Consider the following 27,200-nt stretch of genomic DNA (forward strand, 5'->3'; position numbering starts at 1 on the left):
CATTACGTCAGCCTGCTTTATGGCACACGGTATAGCGAATGATGTATCTAAAACTGATGCTGCATCAAAAATGTGAACAGCTGTAAGTCCACTTTCTCCAGCCCTGTTTCAGTTCCATATCCAAATCTGGACTGAATCTGTAAGTTTATCCAGGTGTATAAACAACATGAAAAGTTATCAAGGCTTGAAAGTGAACACAATGAGGGGAAAAAGGAGAAATGCCACAAATTATCTTATCCAATGTTATAAAATAATTGAGACAGGAGTATGTTACATCACAACATTGTTTATTATGTGACTTTTTACAATACAAACAAAAATACAGAAATGCAGTATATGAATACAGCTAAATGCAAAATGGTGACTTTTCTCAAGAGGCCATGATTCTCATTTCTAGAAGACAGACTGCACACAGGTAGAAACAGCTTGGTAATTAACTCCACATTTCTCTAGAAATGACCTATAAATGCATTTTCCTGCTACTTACCATAAAATGTAAAAAGGGAGTTAAAGGAAAGTTTTATTCACTGGTTCCTATCGTATTGGAAAAAAAAACCTACATTCTATTTAGCAGGGCCAATATATGGAAAAATATCTAAATTATATGTTATTACAAAAATGAAGCAGTAATGAAACTCTTTTGGCTAAAGTAGTTACTAAATAAGAATAGCATATATTTAAAGAATCCAAAACAAAAAAAGGTTTGTTATAAAAAGCTTTTAGGTGCCCCATAAGCCTACTCATTTGTCTTTCCATGTGTACTTTTAAACAATGGAAGTGTCAAAAATAGGGTCAACTGTGTTAGACTAAATTACATTATTATATATGCTGCACTGAATCAATTTTTTTAATAATAGAAGCTTACTTCATATTATATTATGGCAATGTATCCTTATGGAAAACCTTCCCAACTCCTTGTATACTGAAATATCCTGTAAACAAATCAAACCACTAGAATATGATTGTACAACACTAAATGTTATTCTGCATAAAAAATGACTTCTGGTTTTGTTTTGCTTTTTAAAAGAGTACTTAGAACCGTTTTGTTTTCCCAAGTACACAACACTCTAAACAATTCAAGGCATCTCAATTGCCATCAAAATTAACATTTTTGTCATGCTGTTAAATCCATAGACATGGATACAACTGGTGCAAGATTGGTCAAACATATCCAACACACACGGATGTCCAGGCTGGAATATTGGCAACTAAAACATAAAAGGTGGTCAGTAAATATATTTAAAATATCTTCCCTTTCTTTTTGTTTTTTTCCAAAGTTCTGTAAAAGATAAAAATAAAAACAAGATTGAATCAGATGTATTTAGAGGTGTGATTTTGTTTTTAATTAGCATGACATAATACAGCAATCTGCTATACTTTTCAGTCACAATCTGATGTCATCTTAAAATATCTATAGAACAAATACGCACCTCTCTAAGCAGTTCAGTAGTCTGAGATAAGAGGAAAAAAATCTCGTGTCTCAAATCAAAGTTCTCAGATCCAAATGTGAGAAATATAGTGGCAAAATATATTTATAGTGTGAACTTTTCAGAGCAAATGCATAGAGAAGACAGTTATTTGTCAAGGCAAAATAAAGAACCCAACACAATATACTATTTTATCTAAATAGGGTAGTATCTATACAATATGTACAGATAATCAGATATTCAAGAAATTGTGAGCACCCCCCACATACATTTCACAAATTTCTTGTATTTTAAGACCTAGAACTCAAAAATACCAATACATCCAAGTATACTTAACAAATGTGATATTGTTTAAAAATTGTTGCCAAATGTTTTACACTGAGGTTTTCACAAAAACAGCTGCTTTTGTGCCAGAAAAATAGTGGTGCCTCGCTTAGCGATGTTGATTCGTTCCAAAAAATTGCTGCTAAGCGATTTCATCGCTAAGTGAAACACGGTTTGCCATTGAAATGCATTGAAAACCGGATAATCCGTTCAAATAGGAACGAATTGCTGTCCTTAAGTGAAAATCGCCATAGGAAACATCGCTAAGCGAAATGCGGTTCCCCAAATGAAATGCATTGAAACCTATTCAATGCATCTCAATGGGGGAAAAATACAACAACAAATTAAAGAAGTCAGAACAAAGTCAAATTTGGTTAACAAAGGGTGCACTTTATGATTTCAAACATTTTAAACAGTAAACTTTAACTTTATAAATAACAGAAAAACATTTAAAAAACAGCAAACATGAGGCTGTTTAAACCATCGTTAAGCGAAACAGGGGACCTAAAATTTAATCGCTATGAGAAGCATGGTCCCAACCATCGCTAAGCGAAAATCGCCCATAGGGACCATCGCTAAACGAAGCACAAAAACGCTCTGAAAAAGTCATCACTAAGCGATTTCGTTGCTAAACAGAGTGCCTGTTAAACGAAGCACCACTGTACTTTATTCATGAAATAAAGCCTGAAAGAGTACCTAGTTTAGAACTTTCAAACACATTTATGTGCCTTGCTTGGACAGGTAATGAAGCAGTGCATCTGATGCAAGCTGAACACCCTATGCAGCGTCTTTTCTTGATAAAATGTCACCAACATCCCCTATCGTATTTCCTACCACACACCTATTGTATTTCCTTTTTACTCCTGGTTCTTCTACAGAGCTTTCTGAATGCTGGTCATGACACTGACCATCTACTTAAAGCAGACAAACCTTCCGTACAAAATTTAAACGAACAATGTTATACTATTCAATATAATATCAATTCTTTTGTTTAACTAACTTCATGAAATAACCCCTATTCTAAACTGAACAGCAGTGAAGCTATAAGGACTGAACATGGCTGGCCAATAAAATGTGTTAGGAATTTGAATCCTTGGTAGGCAATTTGTGAAGATACATTTTGAAAGAGGAGTGACAATCCAATACATACATGGCAGATGTCACTGAAATGGAAATGGAAAGAGACCAAAGCCAGGAAGAGGGCGTCTCTAGTTAAACACCATCACAGCCAAATAGCATCTCTTTCAAACTAAATGTGGAAATATTTCTAAGGACTAGTTCTGACAACACTAATATGTTCACTGCTTAAAATGCAACCACACCATCTGTTTCAGACCGTGTTACAGTTACAGCACAGCTTTGAAAAGTCTATTTTGTCTACTACCCTGAGAATCCCTCGGCCAGCATGGCTGTGTGTGTGTGTGTAAGAGTCTGGGAATTACTGATAGCCATACTTCTCCAAACTCTGTAAATATCTAAAATCCAACATTCTGCCTAATAACGACATAGTAAATTCCCAGATAACATCGCAATGATCATGGGATTTTGGCCATACTACAAACATCTGCTGTGAGACCCCTCATTACCTTGAAGAATTTTGTTGCTCCAAAATACGCTGCTGGGCTTCCCAGTTTGTCTTTTCATCCTCAAATTGGCGGCGTTTTTCCTCTAGTTCTTTGTGCTGGGCCTCCAAGTTCTTTTTCATTTGCTCATGACGTCGCTGGAGCTAGGAAATAAGAATGTAGAACATGTTATAGTAGTCATCTATGAGGACAAGGATTCACCATTGTGCCAGCAACTGATAAAAAAAACAGTTGCATTACTACAGGCCCTTTAGTACTGGCACACACTTCTCTTACAAGAGAGATCTGCTTATCCTTTCATCTGACAGTGTTTGAGGTAACTTCTGAAGCTGAAAAGACAAGATATATTTTCATTTTTTGATGTAATAAATCAACACACTGTGTTGATGCAGACCAAGCTGGTTGCATTTAAATGTCGCTGAGTTCAATGGAAATCGGGACAAACCATAATTAACTTCCCACATTCATGTTAACCAGAAGTAAGCACATTTCTTTTTCTAGACTCAACCAATAGGAAGTGGTCCCACTCTAGATAGTGGGATGGAGGGTAGGGAAAAGTGGTTAATTGAAGGTGAAGACATCTGTAGATGGAGCCAGGGCTCAGGACAAGCCATGCTAGGCAGAGTAACTTCAATATTACATTGGACAGTTTTTAAAAAGAACTTGTTGACCTCTACTTCTTAGTCAATCAGTTAATAAAACTGAAGATAGCAAAACCTCTGTGTTCTTTAAAGCAACTGAAAGACACAGGGAGAGATACATCTGTAAATTTCCATTTCTCTCGGTATCCCACTTTCCCAATCTTATGGCTTTGGAGTCTTTTTTTTTTTTTTACAAGCCTGTACATACTGCTCCTAGTACTGTTGTGCAAAACACTGCCTCACATATGCTTTTTTGCTGATAATTTCCCCAATATAATGAATTACTGTACATTCTTTTCACTGAGGTAATGTTGCTTTTTAGTCGTTTAGTTGTGTCCAACTCTTCATGACCCCATGGACCAGAGCATGCCAGACCCTCCTGTCTTCTACTGCCTCCCGGAGTTTGGTCAAATTCATGTTGGTAGCTTCGATGACGCTGACCAACCATCTCATCCTCTGTTGCCCCCTTCTCCTGTTGCCATCACACTTTCCCAACATCAGGGTCTTTTCCAAGGAGTCTTCTCTTCTCATCAGATGGCCAAAGTACTGGAGCTTCAGTTTCAGGATCTGTCCTTCCAGTGAGCACTCAGGGTTGATTTCCTTCAGAATGGATAGGTTTGTTCTCCTTGCAGTCCAGGGGACTCTCAAGAGGTATACTTTACACTAATATAGGCACTTGCATTTTCTCGTAGAAAAGCACCACAGAATTCCAAAATATGTACATGTACATATAAAATTGTGTTTTAGTTCAGGAAGCATAAATCTGATACATTAGATTTATGAAATTGTGAAACAAATTTCTGGCGCCGACACTGATGACATTTTGGCGCCAGGTCAAAACCTTCCTGTTCCAGAAGGCTTTTAACTGAAATAACATCAACTGTGGGTCCTGATGGCAATTTTAGAGTATCTATTTTAATTGTATTTTAATCGTTTTATCTTTTATTGTATTTTAATTGTGTTTTACTTATTGTAAGCTGCCCAGATACCTTTGGGTAGAGTGGGCGGCATATAAGTTAAATAAATAAATAAATAAATAATAAATAGTATGAAGCCTACTGCTTACTAGTGCTGATTTAAGGACCCTACAAATTACCAAACTAAAAAATTTAGGTGACTGGTACAGAAATGAATGTGCTTTAACCAAAAATATATCATTCTTATTTAATTTGTACCCAGAACGCAATTCAAGAGGTTTCACAGTAATTCTGCAAATCTCAAGGCAATATGGGTGCATTCTTTTCAAAGAACAGCCTTTAGAGTCAGAGAGCAAACCTTTCTTGAGTTTCAAGCACAGCTTGCAAGATGGTTTTGAAAGGAGATCAGTTTTGAAATACTGAAAGACTAGTCGGCATTTAGAAGTCCTTGGGCATATCTCAGTGGGAATTGTCAGCACATAGGAATAGAGATTTATTGATTATTTCTTGGACTTCCTTACTATTCTATGATTCTATTTAAATTGGGATAAGCAAACTCTGTACTGTGGACTCTTTGTGACTCCCAAGTCATTTCTGTATCCCGAGGGTGGAAAAATAAACACAGCTGTGGTTTGGTGGTACAATATTTGGTAACAAACTGTAACCACTATTGTGGTCTGCTCTTTTAAAAGATTTTTTATTCCACTTGATTAATTAATTCTTTCATGATTATCTGCAATTTCATTTTTAAAAATGGAACTGGCTGTAGTGTGTCCTAATATTTGCTGATGGTTTATGATCAGGCGGGTTTCCCTTGTGTCGTGTCTGTACTATCTTGTCTATGCTCTGCTTTTTGATGCTAAAGAATAACTGTCTTCCAGCAACCTACGAAATGCAATATATTGTATCCTGCTGGAATTACTATCGTTCCTGCTGCCAGTAACTGGGAGCTTCTGCTGCCTCATAAATTATGCTGCAGTACAACCAATGAAAATGAATGTATGATAAATTAAAATAAATAATATTGATGGATTTTAAATAAATTAGTAATTCAGATGTTAACTAGACATTAATATAGGATTAGGTTTAACAGGATTTACTGGTGGAATTCACTACAATTATTAATTTATTATGGGAACAATGGAGATGAAAGATGAACTAAATTGTTTTCTTTAGTTAAAAAGCCCCATCCACTTCTGCTTAGGCCATATCCCTCAGTAGTGTTCCTGTCCAACAGTCTGCCAAACTTAAAAGTGGCCCTCTCCTCTTCAGAACATGGTTCATGGAGCATGCTAATATAAATATTAGATTAGGCATCCTTCAGTCTCGAGAGGGCAATGGTAACATGCTCTGTATGGAGGACTTGAAACAGTGTCGAGTGTGGCTGAGAAGGCCAATTCAAGAGTGACAAACCCTTCCACACTGAAGACAAATTGTACAATCTGTCCCCTGTCCAGCTCCCTGATTTTGGGACTGCCTCTTTGCCTCGGCCTCCTGGACTAGTGTCTTTTCAAAATGGGAGAGGCCGTGATACACCGCCTGCCTCCAGGCTGAACGCTCAGATGTCAGGGTTTCCCATCTGTTGAGGTCCATTCCTAAGGCCTTCAGATCCTGCTTGCAGATATCCTTGTATAGCAGCTGTGGTCTCCCTCTGGGGCGATTTCCCTGCACTAATTCTCCATACAGGAAATCTTTTGGAATCTGACCATCAGCCATTCTCACGACATGCCCAAGCCAATGTAGATTTCACTGTTTCAGTAATGTATACATGCTAAAAATTCTAGCTCGTTCTAGGACTACACTATTTGGAACTTTGTCCTGCCAGGTGATACCAAAAATCCGTCGAAGATAACGCATATGGAATGTATTCAGCTTCCTCTCCTGCCATGCACAAAGGGTCCAGGACTCACTGCAGTACAGGAGTGTGCTCAGGACACAGGCTCTTTAGACCTGGATCTTGGTACATGCCACCAACCTCTTATAACAAAATCTGATTGCACTGGAAATACATTTTGCAGGTAGTTATTTAATGAGTGACAGTTTCAAAGCACTCATGGACAATCTTCCACAGTACAAATATTCACATTTACAATCTTTTTTTTTGTTCAGATGTCAAAATTAGTATAAATATATTTATCTGTACCTCAGCTTCGGAGTCCTTCAATTTCTGAACTTTTTCTTTGACCTTCATTTCAAAGACTTGCTCCATTTCCATCTCCATTTTTTTCATCTTTGCCACATGCTCTCTCCGTTCTTCTTCCATTTGTGCCAGAGGGCTCCTGCCATAAACCAATAATGGTTGATTATTCCACTTTCTTTTGTAAATACAGTATTAGTAAAAAGTCAGCAGACAAAAACAAGAAGGAAGCAAGCAAGTGAAATAACCCTCAGGTAGCAGGTGCCTAACAAATTAATGATGTTGTTCAAAATCCCTTATCCTATTATTGCTTTTGTACATCCACAAAGAGGATAAAACCACAGGGGAAGGTTGATGTACCATTTACAGTGGCACAAATTCCAGGGAAAGGAACACTGTGAAGGAGAGAAACACCGCACTGACATAGCAAGCTTTTAATACCACAGATCTGTCTGGTGCATATCTGACAAATTCTGACATATTATGAACTTACTCATCCAAGTGTTACATAGTACATTTTTTTTTCAGTGAAGGTTGTTTGGGATACAATAACCTACATTTCTACTACTACCCTGTTTTCCCAAAAATAAGACCTAACCTGAAAATAAGCCCTAGTAGGATTTTTCAGGGTGCTCATAATATAGGCCCTACCCCCAAAAATAAGCCCTAGTTAAGTGAAACCCCGCCCTCCACCATTGTGCAGCAACCAGAAAAAGATGACATGACTGTATTTGTATAAATGTAGATTGTTGTACATGAAGAAAATAAAACATCCCCTGAAAATAAGCCCTAATGCATTTTTGGATCAAAAAAATAATATTAGACCCTATCTTATTTTCAGGAAAACAGGGTATAATAATGTTATTCTATTAATCTACACACTTTCATTTCTACATTGTGTTTGGTTTACTGTGCTGAATCTCTTGCACTTATTGACTGAACTGATGTGATGGCCTGGAATAGTGTGGAACTAATGAAACAAAGTAACTTACATTCAGAGTCTGTAAGAAAAAGGAAAGCTTCAATCTGGCAGGGATCAAAGCTTCATAGCAGTGGCAGGTTACATCCTCAAAAGAGGTCCGTGATTTACAGATGGTGAGAAAACATAGTTGAAGATCAAAGGGAAGATACAAAGGAGGCTAGACAGGAGAAGCCTCAGGAAGAGATATCTGAAGGAAAAGTAGGTACACTAGGCAGAGGACTAAAATGGTATATTTCTTGAGGAAAGAAACTGGGAGGAAGGAGAAGGTTATGAAATGGGGATCAGGCTGGGAAGAAGACACAATGCATTTTGTTAGGTATAAAGCCCAGGTTCAAGCTGGGGAAATCTCCCAGTTGTGGCTACAATGGGCAGCAGCAGCCCAAGGGATGCACGAGGACAATCGAAAATAAGATGTATTAATAGGAGCAAATGAATTAATTTTTGATTTGAACCAACCAGTCAGTCCTATGGGTGCAAGCTTCTACCAAACGAATCACATTACAAAATACTTTAAAAGTTTTCAACTGTCTCAGTGCAGTATTAGGATTCTGCGAGTTAACCCTAATTGTATACTTAAATAGACAGAGCTGTGGTATTCATCTGAGCCATTATACTGAGTGCAAATACTTAATTTTTTCTCTAGCTAACGCATCCAAATCATACATAGATTCAAACACCAGAATCTACTCTAGGTTACAACCTAAACATGCTATAATCTCATCACATCCATATTATTATTTGAGAAAAGGAAAACAAGGATATGTGCCCAGTAATACAAGTGCATTGAATACGTATAAATATCATAACTTGCCTGGATGTTCATGCAAATACAAAACACGAAAAATATGTGAACAAGTAACATCAATCAAATGAAATCCAACCTTCACTTACCAACCAGTATTACAATAAACAGATACTGATATTTCTTAAATATTTACACTTCAAAATTGTAATTACAGTAGAACCATAGGCCGTATGATTTCAATTAACCATTTTCACAATGTCTCAGTCATGTGGGGTAGAATTTACCCCATCACTAATGTCATCACATTAAGCAGCCAGAGGATGCCTTTGACATTTCCTCAACCACGCTGAGAAAGTACCCTCAGTTACATTGTATATATTGGTAGGAAACATCCGTTTCTCAACAATTCATCAATTTTGATACAAAAAAAAAAAAAAACAAAAACCAAAAAAAAACAGTTCCCATGGCCCTTGTCAAAAATACAAAATTAAAAAAACCTAGAAAGTGCAGAACAACTTTATATAAGACTCAATAAGCCATTCCACTGGGAAAGACCTTAACATTTTTGTCTGGTCATTTCAGATCATTGTATGAGGAACTGACTCCAGAGGGCTAGAAAGAAACAGCAAATGAGTTCAGAGTAGTTTAGAGAGGATGGAAGAAAGAACTGTACCTCATAAGCCTGAGGTTCTGCTATAACGATAGTAGTTATGTCAAACTAATATTTAATTGAATGAGTCTGTAATTTTTCCTAATGAATAAAAGGCTACAAAAATCAAAATGCCAATTAAAATAGGTCCTATTGCCAAAATTCCATATATAATGAGAAACACTCTATACTATTGTTTATTTTCATTGAGACTATATTTTGTTTATTTTAATAAAGAAAGAGCCTAATACATGGCTTCTTATTAATACATCTGTCACCATCAGTAGAACCTGACAAATATTTCAGTAAAATACGGTAAATTTTAACTCAGTATTGTAAGCTTGCATGTTTACATGTTTCTTCAGATAAAGCCCTTTAAAATGGAAACAAAGACAGAATCTACAGCATCTTTCACTACTTCAAAAAAAAAAGTGAAGTCAGATTTCGTCACTGTCTAGATTTCTTCAAAACAGACCTTTCAAGGGGGAATTTGGAAATTGATATTTAGAAATAATAATTCTGGAATGTTTATTAAAGTGAGTGGTACTCAGATTTGAAAGGCTTATTTGTGTGTTACCCTCTTGAGAGAACTCTGGTGAGAGTCTCCAGATCTTAGTTATTGGAAAAGAAATTTACAAATGAATAAGCCTGTGCTATTTTTGAATGTTGTGTTTTTCATATTCAAATACCCCAGTTTGTGCCCAGCGTATAGAAGGATGTTTAAATCTAGACAGCCAAGATGATGCCATGTTCAAACAAAATGTAAAACCTCCTAATTCACATAACTCCCTTGTCCAAATGGCGAGGGATAGGGTGTGTGCACCAAGTTGACACTCAGATCAGATCGGGTTGGCTGTTTTCTCTTGAACACAAATGCAAACAGAAAAAAAATCTCTGCAAGCTATTTACTGTACAAGGTATCTCTACTTCTTTTTGACTAATACTGTGACTAGATATTTCTAGCGCTTTATTCTTGTAACCAACTACAACACTAGAGGTGAAACATGAAATTTGAAGAGCATTCCATACACATTTCACCTGTAAGCACTAGAAAGCTGCAAAAAGTGGATTTTGATCTTTTACTCTCTTTGTGAATAAAGACTCACAAAATATTTGTCACTAAAAATATTTAACTTAAAGTTAGGAAGTTTAAGAATAGAACCTATTAAAGCAAAATAAATGTAAGAGCTGAAAATAAAGTTTGTGAAAATTACACTTCACATCCAAAGCCTTATTTGTTTAAAGCCTTTTGTCTTAAGTCTTGAAAAATTTAAATGACCACTTACATGCCTTCAACTGTGTCAAATCTAAAAAACAAAAAATACAGAAGCTTAGCATGCTTAAATTAAATGTCAAAAATAAAAGGCAATAATTTTAAAGGAAATTCAGTAAGGAATTGTAGCTATTTTTATTTATATGCTCCCCAGAAGCAAGATTTTCACTGTAAAGTGACAGATGGTTAATTAGTTAAATCTAGTTAAGCTTTGTTTTTCAATATTCTGTTAGTGAAGTACACTCAATTGATGCAGACTTAGTGTGCCAGTCTTCTGAGAATAGTTCACCAGTATTGGTAAGCAAAGAAAGCATACTTGCTTAAAATATATTTTGATATTTTAGTGACATTAGTTTACCCTCTCACAACAACATTAGTTCTATAACTACTATGGCATACATTAAAATTGAAATTTAGAATGAAATATATAATATTGCAGAAACTCCATTTAACTGGCTAGGAGGTCTCAAAAGGCTTTTTTTGGAAAAATATTATAACATGGCAAGTATTAACTCATCACACCTTCCTGCTTTATACAGATTCTTCCAGCTTTTTAAAACTATTTCACAAATTACTTCAAAGTCTGAAAATACTTTGAAAGTTTCTGAACTGAAAGAGGATCTAGGATTTCCCCCAAGACTACGATAACCAGATCAATTTAGAAGCTTTCTAGGCCCCATTTCTTATCTTGTATGCCTTCCTTTACTACTACAAATGAAAAATCCAAGAAATCATACTTAGGACACAGAAGTCCACTAAATAATGCCTGCCCACATATGGCTCACAGTTCCACAAGCAGAATGGGAATGATGCAGATAAGTTCCGCTGCATATTTACAACACAACTAGGTATTGTACCGCTGTTATGCTAGATGCAAGTGGCACAAAGGGTTGACATGTTTAGTGGAATTCTAACCTTTACATCAGAATCATTCCATTAGCACAGAACTGACTTTAAAAAAAGCAGAAGTACATCATTTTGAAACTTATATTCCATAATGTCCCATAGACCAGGAGGGCTTACAGCATCTATGATGCTGACCTCTAGATTTCAACAGTGCAATGTTTAACATACAAGGCTCTCCCGTACCAACTACTTTAGGAGACAGCTCCCATTCCTTAAGGCAGTAATTCCCAACTTTGGATAACCCAGGTGCTCTTTGGCTGCAATTCCCAGAAGCCTTCACCACCAGACAAGGGTTCTGGAAGTTGCAGTCCAAGAACCCCTGGGTTACCCATGGTTGGGAAATATTGCTCTATGGTATGCATCAGAGCACATGCTACTGGGTCTTAGAACACAACAATCGAATAGTTTGCCAGCATCATTTGAATGTGAAATGTTCATAGCTGAAAGCCAAGTAAAGCTACAGCAACAATAAAACCAGATATAGTCAGAGAATCATGTTCCTGACAGTTCCTAAAGTAGTGTCAGGGGAGAAAATACTAATGATAGTAGAGTTTATACGTTTTGTTGAACTTTTATCTTTGTTATGTTGATTTCACAATACTGATGAGTGGGTGCAGAACAGTAGTTATTTCAGCAGAATCATAGATTATTATTTTTATGTCCACAAGGTGTAAATACATTTTTAAATGCTTAGATCCAGAAGAGAATCAAACATAGAAAATGTAGGGGTACCTACCTAGATTATAGACTTTTGGAATACATTCACATTTCAACATCTGATACCTGAGGACAGTTAGGAACTAACTCATTACAAGTCTGTTATAATGTTCAAATGATTTACTTAGGAAAAGGAAATATTACATGAACAAGGTACAACTATTTCATATCACAACTACAACAAATGGGAGAGAACATCATTCCTTTTGGGATTAATTAATTCTATTTTTTACAATTACAGGGTATGAACTCATTAATTAGAGAAGGGGCAATATCCTATGATGCAAGAACTGGTTTGTGTTGTGTTCTATGGATGCTGAAGAAACAACTAGAATGAGTGGAGAATGGAAACCAGTAAAGAGAGCAGAAAGAAAAGCTAGTAAGTCAGACAGGGAAGACCAAAGAAAGGAGACAGTGGAATCTGCACTGAGACAGTGATGGACACAACTGGAGATGAGAAGCTGATGGTGTCTGTAGTGACTGGTAGGCTATGGAGCAAAGGTAGGTGAACTGAAAGCTAACATAACCAGGTGAAAATGAAGATAAGCGGGAAGGTAGTTACCCTCTCTTTCTCACACTATTACTGTTGACATTTTTAATTTTTCTTTTCCAACCACTCCAGGATTGGTGGTGGTTTACAGAAGTGCTTAGGAAAATATTTTTTCCTAAAATCATTATTTTAAATAAATAATTATTTCTAAAATTGTTAAGAATAGCAGTCAGTCTTGCCTTAATTTTATGAGGTGATCAAAACATTCCTGTGTGCATGTATGTGTGTGCATATTTCTTCCTCTTACATTCTATGGGTGGTGTATTCTGCATTTGCAAAGCTTCTCTGCTTGACCATGGAGACAGCTGCTGCTGCGGGGCTCTGCAAGCACAGGCAGCACTAGGAATATGACTTACAGGAAGGAAAAAAGAATTCCTAGTCCTATAATTTGGTGGGACTTCCCCCCACTGCCAAATGATGGAACTGGGAGTATTAAAATAGCAGGAGGTAGAGCAACCCCTTTACCTCCATGTCATTTCTGTGTGTCTTCTTCATGCTGAAAAGTGCCCAGTTGCACCTTTGTAAGTTGTGACCTAACATCAGATATTTTTAGTTCACCCATCAGAAGGAGCTGACAGAATGTCATTGGATTTGTTCAACATACACACACACGGAATAAGGTATTGTTTCTTGAGCTGTGCAAGAAAGTGAAATATAAAAAAAGTAAATTATTTTATCTTCCATCACCTATCCATTGACAATACATGTTCTATAAACTAGATAACAATTTCCTAATGCAAACCCAGGCACATTTTCTGTATACTTTTGTTGTTGTTTAGTCATTAAGTCGCGTCTGACTCTTCGTGACCCCATGGAACACAGCACGCCAGGGCCTCCTGTCTTCCACTGCCACCCAGAGTTGGGTCAAATTCATGTTGGTAGCTTCGATGACGCTGTCCAACCACCTCATCCTCTGTCATCCCCTTCTCCTCTTGCCCTCACATTTTCCTAACATCAAGGTCTTTTCCAAGGAGTCTTTTCTTTTTTCATGAGATGGCCAAGTATTGGAGCCTCAGCTTCAGGATCTGTCCTTCCAGTGAGCACTCAGGGTTGATTTCCCTCAGAATGGATTGGTTTGTTCTCTTTGCAGTCCAGGGGACTTTCAACAGTCTCCTCCAGCACCACAATTCAAAAGAATCAATTCTTCGGTGGTCAGCCTTCTTTAGGGTCCAGCTCTCACTTCCATACATCGCTACTGGAAAAACCATAGCTTTGACTATGCGAACCTTTGTTGGCAAGGTGGTATCTCTGCTTTTTAAGATGCTGTCTAGGTTTGTCATCGCTTTCCTCACAAGAAGCAAGCGTATTTTAATTTCATGGCTGCTGTCACCATCTGCGGTGATCATGGAGACCAAGAAAGTAAAATCTGTAATTGCCTCCATATCTTCCCCTTCAATTTTTCTGGAGGTGATGGGGCCAGTGGCCACGATCTTAGTTTTTTTTTTTTATGTTGAGCTTCAGACCATTTTTTGCGCTCTCCTTTTTCACCCTTATTAAGAGGTTCTTTAATTCCTCCTCACTTTCTGCCATCAGAGTGGTATCATCTGCATATCGGAGGTTGTTGATATTTCTTCCGGCAGTCTTAATTCTGGCTTGGGATTCCTCCAGTCCAGCCTTTTGCACTATGTATTCTGCATATAAGTTAAATAAGCAGGGATACAATATACAGCCTTGTCGTACTCCTTTCCCAATTTTGAACCAATCAGTTGTTCCATATCCAGTTTTAACTGTTGCTTCCTGTCCCACGTATAGATTTCTCAGAAGATAGATAAGGTGGTCATGCACTCCCATTTCTTTAAGGACTTGCCATAGTTTGCTGTGGTCCACACAATCAAAGGCTTTTGCATAGTCAATGAAGCAGAAGTAGATGTTTTTCTGGAACTCTTTGGCTTTCTCCATGATCCACCACATGTTAGCAATTTGGTCTTGAGTTCCTCTGTCCCTTCGAAATCTAGCTTATACTTCTGGGAGTTCTCGGTCCACATACTGCTGAAGCCTAACTTGGAGGATTTTGAACATAACCTTGCTAGCGTGTGAAATGAGTGCAATTGTATGATAATTGCTGCATTCTTTGGCACTGCCCTTCTTTGGGATAGGGATGTAGACTGATCTTTTCCAATCCTCTAGCCACTGCTGAGTTTTCCAAACTTGCTGGCATATTGAGTGTAGCACCTTAACAACGTCATCTTTTAAGATTTAAAATAGTTCACCTGGAATGCCATCACCTCCATTGGCTTTGTTGTTAGTCATCCTTTCTAAGGCCCACTTGACTTCACTCTCCAGGATGTCTGGCTCAAGGTCAGCAACCACAATATCTGGGTTGTCTGGGACATCCAGATCTTTCTGGTATAACTCCTCTGTATATTCTTGCCACCTTTTCTTGAAGTCTTCTGCTTCTGTGAGGTCCCTCCCATTTTTGTCCTTTATCATGTCCATCTTTGCACAAAATGTTCCTTTAATATTTCCAATTTTCCTGAACAGATCTCTGGTTCTTCCTATTCTGTTATTTTCCTCTATTTCTTTGCATTGTTCATTTAAGAAGGCCCTCTTGTCTCTCCTTGCTATTCTTTGGAAGTCTGCATTCAGTTTTCTGTAACTCTCCCTATCTCCCTTGCATCTTGTTTCCCTTCTCTGCTCTGCTATTTCTAAGGCCTCGTTGGACAGCCACTTTGCTTTCTTGCATTTCCTTTTCTTTGGGATGGTTTTTGTTGCTGCCTCCTGTACAATGTTTTGAGCCTCCATCCATAGTTCTTCTGGCACTCTGTCCATCAAATCTAGTTCCTTAAATCTGTTCTTTACTTCAGTATACTACGTAAATTTTAAATGGTGTTCCCTACATTATGAGATAAAACATGCGCCAGTAATGTATCACAGCATCTCATCTATGATGTCTCAATAAAGCAAATTATACTTTGTATTATTTACGTATAATATGACTTCTGTTAAAATAAGTGAATCCAACTTCAAGTCAGATAGCCTGAAGCTGTAAGAGATTGCGTTTTCCCCTCATTAGATGGCTAAAAAAATGTAAAAGTTGATTGTGATTTCTAGCAGTGTACCAAATATCAAAATGATTGATTTACAGCAGAAACAGATACATTTATATTCACTGTGACACCTGGGTGTTATATACTGCATCATTACTTTTGCTACCAACAGACAAATGACTGGCTTCTAGCTCAGTGACACCAATTTTGTTCTGAATCTCTTTTTAACTATTTTAAAAAGCACACAATATTACTTTGCAAAGGTGTTGGTTTTCTCCCTCTCAAGAATATGTACTTTTATACTCAAAAGGTTTTTGCCCCATTTTTGCAATCCCAAAAGGGCACTAACTGCTCACTGTGGAAAAGCATGAACACAGTGCACAAATTAAGCTCATTAACAAGAAGTGCACAAAACACTAACGCAAATCCCATGAAAACCAAAACAGTAAATGAACTTAAACAACAGAATCAAATACTTCTTTTAAATGTTTAAATGTTCTTAATCACAATTGATTATCTTCACCAGGAACTACAAGGAAGGTCATTTTTATAACTGCCACCAGAAAAGCTATTCAAAGAATTGGACTAAAACACCAAAAGGAAGACAGCCAGGACAAGATGCAAGTGAAACTGAGGTTTTTACAACTCTATCTTTTAAGTCTTGTATCAAAAAGGCCACTTTTTTCAAATATGGAAATGTGGGTACTTTCGCCGGTAAGACAAATAAACACTTCATCCCAGATTATTAACAAGACAATGTAAAGGAGATTATAAAGATGCACAGTAATAGCAAAATAATGTTATGCTATGGAAAAATAATATTAAACCATTACATACAATTACATACAATCATTACAAAAAACTATAATCTTGGCACTAGTTATTTCCATTTATTATCAGGAAATCCAACCTATTGACCATCATGTTTAGTTACTATTGGAAAAACTCCATACATTGATTTAGGATATGGAATCCTCATGGTAAAAGATTCTGATACAGTTATTTGGCAACATTTCAACCATTTCTCAATTAGAATTGAACATATTCAGATGCTGTAAGAAAATCCAAAGACTGGCATTTATGATTTTCACATGCTATTGAGGATGCTAGAAGTGCAGAATGCATCTGTTAAGCATGACTATGATTTAAGACAGAAATTCCCAGTTAGTCTTGCAGTTAACAGCTAACATCCAATGCAAGTCTACACAGGGCGGAATACGGAACAGCTGTAATTTCTCACATGCTTAGGCTGCAAGTCATTGTGTTCAGATGTTGCAATTTCAACTAAATTGTCTGTATTCTCAGTACTATCAGCAGGTGCAGTGGAAACTCCTAAACCCGTCATTTGCTACTTAAGAATGAGCAGCAGGAAAATGAATACGTGTTAATCTATGTAGTGATAATGAATTTGGACAAAAGGGTTGATGAAAAGCTGCTGAAATGATATTTAGTGTTTTGGGAAATCACTTCTGTAGATTATGCTTTGAGATGCTTCACACAACCCTTGGATTACTGTCCCTGGTTCCAAAAGATGTGTCAGCTGCAAGCTCCTAAGAAATAGCTCATCAATTACTACAAGAGCTATAATAAATGTGGACAATTCCCCAGCCACACTAAGCAAACATTCCCTTTCTTTGAAGAAGTCCGTATGAGTTATTGCTTGCTTTCCAAGTAGAGATATTTACATCCAAGAGCAATGATCTATAAAATTCAACAGAAATATAAGCAAAGAACACAATCTCCTTAAACTTAGAAAAAGTATGATTTTCTGTAAGAATACAATGATTTAGGGACAAGCCTCAGGTTTATACATTGTCTTTTCCTTTGACATATCCACAGGAAGATAGGGAGCTTCACCTTTATAGTAAATGTTTAATATAGCCTAGTCTAACGTATTTCCCTCTTTTTCCTATGGCATGGGTATAAGGAGACATTTGGTTAAGAGGGATTTGCAAAGTAGAGAGAATGCTCATTCATCCTTCACCAGTACCTCTCTCTCTCTCTCTCTCTCTCTCTGTAGGTTAAAATGTATTTTGGGGTGGGCCCATATTAACAAGGCTTTCATAGACTAATATAAAAGCACAAAAATCAATCCATACAACACAAGCTCGAAATCTTCTGTATATAAAATATGTATTTCCTTATCCACTATTAGAACAACTCATTGGTGAGAAAGGCAGCAAATATACATGGATTCTGAGCATATATTGAAAAGTAACAGAAACAAGTTGGAAGAACACTGTGGATGGCACTGTGATTGGAAATCAACTGGTAGCAGAACTCCATAGTGTTACATGCAACACTATAGGTACAGTGGTGCCTCGCTTAGCAATTTTAATTGGTGCAAAAAACACATTGCTATGGGAAAACATCGCTAAACGAAACGGGGGCGCTGGGGGGCGGGGGAGGTGGTGGGCCTGCCCCTGCCACCCCCACCCCCCACCCACCCCCACCCCGGCAAAGCGCCGTTTTCAGAGGCTTCCCCAATGCATTTCCACTGCCTATTTACCTGCTGGGGAAGCTTCTAAGAGCAGCACGGATCAGCTGTAAGGCGGGGAGGGGGAGGGGCTGGATCGGAGAAGATGGCTCCCGGCTCTTTTCTGGGATGATCGCTTCCCCCCCCATCGCAAACGCCCCATTTTCGCGCAGCTGATGGGGGGCCTTTGCTAAGATCGCTGGCCCCGCCGATCAGCTGTGCAAAAATGGGGTGTTTGCGATGATGGGGGGGGAGCCATCATCGCAAAGCGATTTCCCCCTATAGGGAACATCGCAATGCGATCGCTTTGGCGATCACAAAATTCACATTGCTATGCGGATTCGTCATTAAACGGGGCACCCGTTAAGCGAGGCACCACTGTATTCAATGCATTTCAATGGGGGGGAAATTACAACAAATTCAAAAAGTCAGAACAAAGTCAAATTAGTTTAACAAAGGGTTTATTAAGTGCACTTATGATTTCATGCATTCTAAACCTTTTAAAAACATTTTTAAACATTTAAAAAACAGCCAACACGAGGCTGTCAAAACCATCGTTAAGCGAAACAGGGGGATCCAAACTGTCATTGCTATGCGAAGCAAGGTCCCAAACATCACTATGCGAAAATCGTCCATAGGAAACATCGTTAAACGGAGCGCAAGATCGCTCCAGAAAACTAATCGTTAAGCGATTACATTGTTAAACGAAGCAATCGCTAAGCGAGGCACCACTGTATTCAGAAATATACAAAAAACCTCAGAGTGGCCTAATAAAATCAGCATGTGAATAACATTCTGGATGTGTACTGCTCATTACATGACTAGAATTGCTGAACCCACAAAAGAGGGTTAGAAGCTAAAACTAACCACGATACAAAAAGATCCAAAGCCCTTAGTCCGAACTCTAAAGCTTTAAAGTCATGGGAAATGATGAGCATATCAGGTATAGTCCTCTCCTCTTACGTTTTGCTCAAAACAGATCTTCAGTGGCATTTTTCTTCAACTGCTCAGACAACGTAAACTGTTGAGATCACAACTTTGCTCTACCATTTAAAAATTTGACTAGATGATATACATATACAGTGGTGCCTCGCTTAACATTACCTCGTTAAACAATGAATCCGCTTTACAATGAAGTTTTTGCAACCGCAAAACGATGTTTAGATAGGGAAATTTCGCTTGACGATGATCGGTTCAAAATGACTCCCCGCTGTGCTTTAGGACGGATTCCTCGCTTTACAGGCGAAAATGGCTGCCCCATGGAGGATCTTTGCTGGATGCTGAGGTATTTAGCACATTGGAACGCATTGAACCGGTTTCCAATGCATTTCAATGGGCTTTTTCATTTCGCTTGATGAAGATTTCGCTTAACAGCGATTTCAACGGAACGAATTATCCTCGTCAAGTGAGGCACCACTGTATACATCTTATGTGTATAAATAAAAAGAAATTTTCCATGACAGAAAAGTGCCATTTAAGCAATCACTTACTTTGTTAACTGTCCTTTGTTTTTGTTGTTGTCAACTCCATTGTATGTAACAGCTGCCAACTTCCTGCTTCTGTAGTTCTCATAATGAACATTATTAGTGACATCCTTCAGGTCTTGCATATGAGTTCTATTTAAGAAGAGGAAGAACCTGTCATTAGTGCTCCTTTCTTCAACAATATCAAATCACTATAACAGTAAAATTAAATAAGTGTCTTGACACAGTGCTTTAAAATACAAATGTTTTACAATCTCAAATCTGCCCTCCAATTTCTCTGGAGCAATTTTATAATTTAGTTATAAAGGTTTTTAAAGCAAAGCAAAGCGTGCTGCTTATATACCGCCCCACAGTGCTTCAAGCACTCTCTGGGTGGTTTACAAGTTAGTTATGCAGGCTACACATTGCCCCCCCCCCCGTGAGCTGGGTACTCATTTTACCGACCTCGGAAGGATAGAAGGTTGAGTCAACCTTGAGCCGCTACCTGGGATTGAAGCCCAGGTTGTGAGCACAGTTTTGGCTGCAGTACAGTGGTTTAACCACTGTGCCATTCACAAACTGTACGATAACTTTGCTATATTCAATAGGACTACTAGCAAATATCCATCTCTAGTCTCCTAATATAGTCCAACCATTTTAAAGAAACTCATCATTGAGTCAGCTTGTGTGAATATTGTTAGATGACTGAAGGAAGACAAAACTTTTCAAACACTTGAAAGGAGGAGGGGCAGGATCTGTTCTTGATCATCCCAGAGTGCAATGGGCTCAAGCTACAGGAAGCCAGATTTAGTCTGACTATCAAGAAAAATTTCTTGTTACAGCAGTACGACAATGGAACCAAATACAGTGGTGCTCCGCTTGACGACAATCCCGTTAGGTGACGAAATCGCTTTACAATGACTTTTTTCCAATCGCTTTAGTGATCGCAAAACAATGCCTCTATGGGGTTTTTTCACTTTACGTCATTTCGGTCCCTGCTTCGGGAACCGTTTTTCGCTGGACAACGATTAAAAACAGCTGATCGGCAGTTCGCAAAAGGGCTCCCCGCTGTTTTCTGGACCTATTTTCACAACACAGGGATTGTAAAATGGCCGTCCTATGGAGGATCTTCGCTGGACAATCAGGTACTTCCCCCAATGGAATGCATTAACCGGTTTTCAATGCATTCCAAGGGTTTTTTTTTTCACTTGACAATTTTGTTTAACAGCGATTTTCCTGGAACGGATTATCGTCGTCAAGCGGGGCCCCACTGTACCTTGAGAGGTGGTGAGTGCTCCAACATTGGAGGCATTCAAGAGAAAATTGGACAAACATTTGTCAGATCTGCTTTGATTTGGAGATTGGACTCAATGGCCTTATAGGCCCCTTCCAACTCTATTCCATTAAGAAACTTGTGGAATTAATGTTGCACATTAATCAAGGTTACCTTATCAACATGTTTCTTAGAATTGTGAAGTCGCAGTGTTCACCATTTTCAACTGTAAGAGAAAAATTCTTCATTTTATTCAGATGAGTGCTTACCACAGTACATGAAACTGTTTACCATAATTGCCAATATCACTGAACCAAAGAACAGGCGAGACAGATCTAGTCACCATGTCTATGTTCATTTATTAAGATGTCAGATGTAACTTATGTTAAAATAAAAGTACTCAAAGGTATTGAAATAAACAAACAAAAGTTGACAGCTCTCTTGACTGTGCAAATGAAAATGCACAACAGAAAAACAAATTAGCTACTGGCTTTTTTTTTTTTTTTTGCCATGGGTAGTGCTTCTTTTCCACCTGTAGCTTCCACCTAACCCTAACCCCATTCTAGAGTTTTCCCAGGCTGTGGGGTGGACACACCTGGGTTTATTTCTAGCTATACTAAAGTCTTTGATTTTGTCATCAATATATCACTTCTATGATGACAGACAATAATGGAGATCCACAGTTAATATGAAAAAAGTGCTTTAAATCTTTTCCATATTTAATCTAAAGCAGAAAAGGACAGGATGCTTTCAAAAATTGATCACTCCTTACTTCAAATTGGCAACAGCTTCCAGGTCTTTAAAAAAAGTCACCTCCTCTCCAGACAGATGCATTTAGATCTGGGAGGGATAGGTCCTGTACTGGCTCCTCTCTCCCTCAAATCTATTAACTTAATCCTGGAACCATTTCGACAATAGTACTGCCCCAAGGTGAAGTATTTCAAATATATAACTTAAAACACATGGAAAATTTGTGACCCCACAGGTATTTATTTGTCTATATTGCCACCATCCCCAACCAATATCTATACTGGATGGATCTGATGAAAGCTACTCCACTAACAGCTGGAGTGCCAAAAGTAATGCACTTACCTTCTGCAACGCCCCAAGGATACTGTCTTCCTCTAACTCTCTTGCCATTGACTTCAATTATAGTATTGCTACCTACTACAGCAAGAGGTAAACGGTCCTGTAAGAGAAAGGAGTATACTTGTTTTCATGTATAAAGTACTGACAATTGATCAATAAACATATTATTCCTTTGAATGGACAGAATATCCAAGTTACCATATTTTTCCATGTATAAGATGCTACTTTTTCCTAAAATCATTACATTAAAAATTGACTGGAGGAATCCCAAGCCAGAATTAAGTTTGCCAGAAGAAATATCAACAACCTCCAAAATGCAGATGATACCACTCTGATGGCAGAAAGTGAGGAGAAACTAAAGAACCGCTTAATGAGGGTGAAAGAGGAGAGCACAAAAATGGTCTGAAGCTCAACATAAAAAAAACTAAGATCATGGCCACTGGCCCCATCACCTCCTGAAAAATTGAAAGGGAAGATATGGAGGCAGTGACAGATTTTACTTTCTTGGGCTATATGATCACTGCAGATGGGAACAGCAGCCACAAAATTTAAAGACACCTGCTTCTTGGGAGGAAAGTGATGACAAACCTAGACAGCATCTTAAAAAGCAGAGACATCACCTTGCCGACAAAAGTCCGCATAGTCAAAGCTATGGTTTTTCCAGTAGCGATGTATGGAAGTGAGAACTGGACCCTAAAGAAGGCTGACCACCGAAGAATTGATTCTTTTGAATTGTGGTGCTGGAGGAGACTCTTGAGAGTCTCCTGGAGTGCAAAGAGAACAAACCAATCCATTTTGAAGGAAATCAACCCTGAGTGCTCACTAGAAGGACAGATCCTGAAGCTGAGGCTCCAATATTTTGGCGATCTCATAAGAAGAGAAGACTTCCTGGAAAAGCCCCTGATGTTGGGAAAGTGTGAAGGCAAGAGGAGAAGAGGATGTCAGAGGACAAGATGGTTGGACAGTGTCATCGAAGCTACCAAGGCAGTGGAAGACAGGAGAGCCTGGCGTGCTCTGGTCCATGGGGTCACGAAGAGTCAGACATGACTTAATGGCTAAACAACAAGCTAAGATAGCTGTGGAGAGAACAAAATGGCACATACTTTGCCTCTGTAAACAGGCTTCCTTCAGTCATGAGGCGTATCTTCCTACAGTCATGAGCCTTATGGAATTGACGTCAGCTGATGATGAACAAACCAACTAGAACACACCTCACTGGAGGTGGAGCCTGTAGGCTCAGATGTAATGTCCGACATTCTGAGCCCAGAGGTTGAATACTGAAAGCTAAGTTTTCTTAATTTGGGGGTTGGAAAGGGAGGCTTGTCATAAATGGGGTGTGTGTGTTATAAACAGAAAAATACGGTAAGTACCAACAAGAGAAGAAATTTCTGAAACATTATGTTTGAGGCAGCTTTGCATGTAAAATGTCTTAAGTTCAATCTATCTGCATGGATATAATTAGGACTTCTAGTTAAAAAGTATCACAAACAGCAGAGGAAAATATCTGCTTCAGACCTTTCAAAACTGTTGACAGTTAAAGAGCAGATAATCCTGGGCTTAATGCATTAATGATCACATGCCCTTTCTAAATTTTATTATTAGGATTTCCAAAACTTTTTACATTTGAATAATGCCCACAAGGCATTTATCCTATTATCACATAATAGAATAATTTACCACCACTATCCTAAGAACACACATATGCTTAGGATAGTGATGCACACATGCGCGAACGCGCGCGCGCACACACACAGATGCCTTCAAAACTAGTGAATGAGAGGATGTAGAAATAAGTTAAAGAATGGGAGGTTAAGTATCTTTGACTATTCATCTATATGAGGATTTCTGGAATCAGCCACCAGAGGGTGGTATTGGTTCTGATTTGACGAAGTATATTTTAATGTATTAATTAACAGAAATAAAATTGGAAAACACTGAATTATATTTTAGCTACGTATGGGCATTTTTTTGGTTTAATTCACATTAGGAACACAAATATAATGTACACAAACCTTTGGATATCAGAAATCAGGTATGAACTGTTTTTACTTCAAAGTTTATGTGAACATGTAATGTGCTGCTCGTTCATATAAAGAAAATTTTAAAAATTCTATTGCCTTTTTAGGTTAATGACCCTGAACTGGAGTTGATCTCAGTGGAAACAAGTTGGACAACAGACACTGTTTGAAATGTGCTTGTTTCAAGTAACCCTAATTAAGTCTAACCACAGTTTGTATTTGGTTAGCAACAAGAGTTGTGGTAAATCTTCAACAGAAGCAAACACTTTCAAACTTATCCCTGAAGCAGCAAGCTCCATTGGAAGGAGGGACAGTGAATGAGCCCAATGCTCACTGCTGATTGCTGACTGGCATTTTGTCCAAAGCTAATAATAATGTCATGAAGTTTAAGAGAAATAAATCTGTTTACCATATTACATACATCAATCCCAAAACATTTTGAAGTGGTCCTCTGAAATGTGCAAATATGCAAAATAAAAACCTTTTTCAGAAACGATAGGCACAGAAAAGTTTCACAGACATACAAACTTATTTTATTAGCCATATAACCCATTCAAAGTGCTAACCAAGTCACTTCTTTATTCTCCAAGAAAATAAATACCATTGTAAGAGTGTGAATGCTTCTTTTCTATTCAAGAAGATATAGAGGGGACTGCAAAGATGATTCGTTCCAAGAAATGCCACTGCTGCTATTCCATAACTTTCTACACTTAAGACACAGCAGTTTTGGCACACACAGGTACTTTATTAGATTATATTTCTGTATTTCCCACCAACTTCAAAACAGAGAGCTCTACATTCCTTTATGAAGGTCCCTTTCCACTGAAGTGAAAAAGGAAGCCCATTTTCATAGACTTCTGTGCTTCTTTCACTGACATCCATGAAGGTCTGGATACGAAGCTAGTTACATTCATTTGTGAACATTTTGCTTCAAGATACATTAGGTACCTTTATCTTTTTAACCAGCTTATTTTCTTCTTCATCATCTGTTTCTGGGAATTCATATATTTTAATTTTGTGCTCTTGGATTTCTTTCATTATCTGAAAATAAAAATATTGTTACTAGAAAACTAAAATAATTATTTAGGCATGCTTATGACGGAGGCTATTTGGTCTCTGTTTACACACATAAATCACACTAATCTCTGCCAATACTTGAAACAGAAGCACCACAAAATTAGTCAGAACAGGTATACAATTCATATGTGTTTCATTTACATGATCTTTTTAGAAACCTAGCATATAGAATAGAATCAAAGGGCCTATAAGTCCACTGAGCCCAACCGTCCATTCAATGCAAGAATACAAATCAAACAGATCTGTTTGTGTTTTTCACACTAACATGAATATCAACTTATCAGTAAAATTTCCTCAGTAATTTTTACACAAGGAATTCTTAACTATGCAGCATTTCCCCCTCCTAATCTATGCATTAGATCAGGCATTGGACAATCCATGGCCCATGAACTTGCATGAAGTCTTCAGAGGCCCTGCAGCACCCTAGTCTCCTCTCATTCTCTTCCGACCTCTCCTAACATACCTCTTTTCCTCCAGACACAAACTACCCATGTACAACATTTTAGAGAATTATACCCTATAGTTTCTCTGAAGAAAAGATCACAGAGAAAGGAACAAAAATATGGAGCAGCTTTTGCTGCTGGAATCCACTGTACTTCATAGCATCTATTTCAAAATTCAGGACAAATCATTAACTGAACTTAACACAAACAGTGTACAGTACATGAGAAGACAGGAGAAAACACCTCAGCATTATTCATTAACTGAACCTGCTTTTGCATTTTAGCAGAGAAAAAAATTAGCAACTTAGGTAGTAACATACCCATTCTGGTGTGATAGATGGCACACCAGAAGCCACTCATCAGGATAACCCTGATGTATACAAAGCAGATAATTTTAGTCTTTTAGTTCTTCATACAGGTTACAGTCTAAAAGAACACCGAGGCGGACATAATACACGAGCATTTCTGAAGCCCCCAATTTCATGCCAGGACAGCCTACATTTAAAAACAAAACACATTTTGTATACTTCCTGCCTAAATGGTTCAGAGTGCTGCTAGACAGCGTTCAGATGCTCCTTACGGCAGTAAGACAACTTTTATGATAGAGGAGCAAGTTCTATTTGCTAGAATTGATAGATTTTGGCTGAAATCCCATTCACTCAACTATGCTGCATAAGACTGATGACGGGTGGAAGCGTTTTTAATTTCTAAAAATTGCTGCAGCCAAGATGAGTTTGTGGTGGTAATTTTTGACAACTATGGAGTTCTCCTGACCCTAGTCCCCAAGGGCTTCCCATGACAATGGAGATTCTATGGAAGCATTGGGACAGTGGTGGGGAACCAGAATGTTTTTATTTGTAAAAAATTGCTCTGGCTAATGATTTACAGCATAGGATTTCAGCCTTTGTCTCTTTATACTGCATCCTCTTTGGGAAAATTCTCCAAAAGCTCACTGTTATTCAAGCATTAGGAGAGATTCAATTTGGATGCCTAATGAACTAATTTTATGCAGGGCTAAAAGAGGCAATTTACTTATAAAAGAATACATTAACATTGGGTGAACATAACAGAGGTACACAGGTAAAAACAGAGGCAAAGCCAACATTTCAGTCTGGAGTCAGTCTATAGTTTCCAATAAGCCTAATGCAGTCTCTGTACACATGCATCTCCTACAAAACTGGGACACTCAAAATGTGAGACAGAAAAAATGCTTGGATTTTCTCTACATTCTGACTGAATGCACTGTTCCAAACAGGAATATCATACTATTAACTGGGCAATGGGTGTAGCTTTAAATACAAGTACAGTGGTGCCTTGACTTATGAATGTCCCTACTTACGACCATTTCGAGTTACGACCAGCTCCGGCCGCAAAATTTTGCTTCTACTTGCGACCAGAGCTTCCACTTACGAACAGAAAAAGGCAAGGAAAAAAGGCAGGAAATTCTAATTTCTAACTGTAGGTGGCAACGAGGCTGCTTCTTTGTAGCTCTTTTGCCCCAGTAGTTAAGCATGTGTGCAATT

The 27,200-nt window shown here is 38.0% G+C and overlaps 1 protein-coding gene across 4 annotated transcripts in view; it reads right to left on the minus strand.

The window, feature by feature from the left end:
• Window positions 1–266: 266 nt before the first annotated feature.
• Window positions 267–27,200, minus strand: part of SEPTIN7 (septin 7) — a 79,994-nt gene continuing 53,060 nt past the window's right edge. For 2 of the 4 annotated variants that reach the window (XM_078377486.1, XM_073003785.2), the window contains 8 exons: window positions 25,106–25,198; window positions 22,143–22,239; window positions 21,225–21,276; window positions 19,805–19,930; window positions 10,692–10,712; window positions 7,036–7,171; window positions 3,338–3,477; window positions 267–1,279 (listed from right to left, as the gene is read on the minus strand). In XM_078377486.1, coding sequence (XP_078233612.1) covers window positions 1,240–1,279; window positions 3,338–3,477; window positions 7,036–7,171; window positions 10,692–10,712; window positions 19,805–19,930; window positions 21,225–21,276; window positions 22,143–22,239; window positions 25,106–25,198 — 705 coding nt within the window. In that variant the 3' untranslated portion in view covers window positions 267–1,239. The remainder of the gene's footprint in view (window positions 1,280–3,337; window positions 3,478–7,035; window positions 7,172–10,691; window positions 10,713–19,804; window positions 19,931–21,224; window positions 21,277–22,142; window positions 22,240–25,105; window positions 25,199–27,200) is intronic. The other 2 variants (XM_078377487.1, XM_073003786.2) reach the window with 1 other exon arrangement.

The sequence above is a fragment of the Pogona vitticeps genome, chromosome 6 (genome assembly GCF_051106095.1).
Source record: "Pogona vitticeps strain Pit_001003342236 chromosome 6, PviZW2.1, whole genome shotgun sequence".
NCBI lineage: Eukaryota > Metazoa > Chordata > Lepidosauria > Squamata > Agamidae > Pogona > Pogona vitticeps.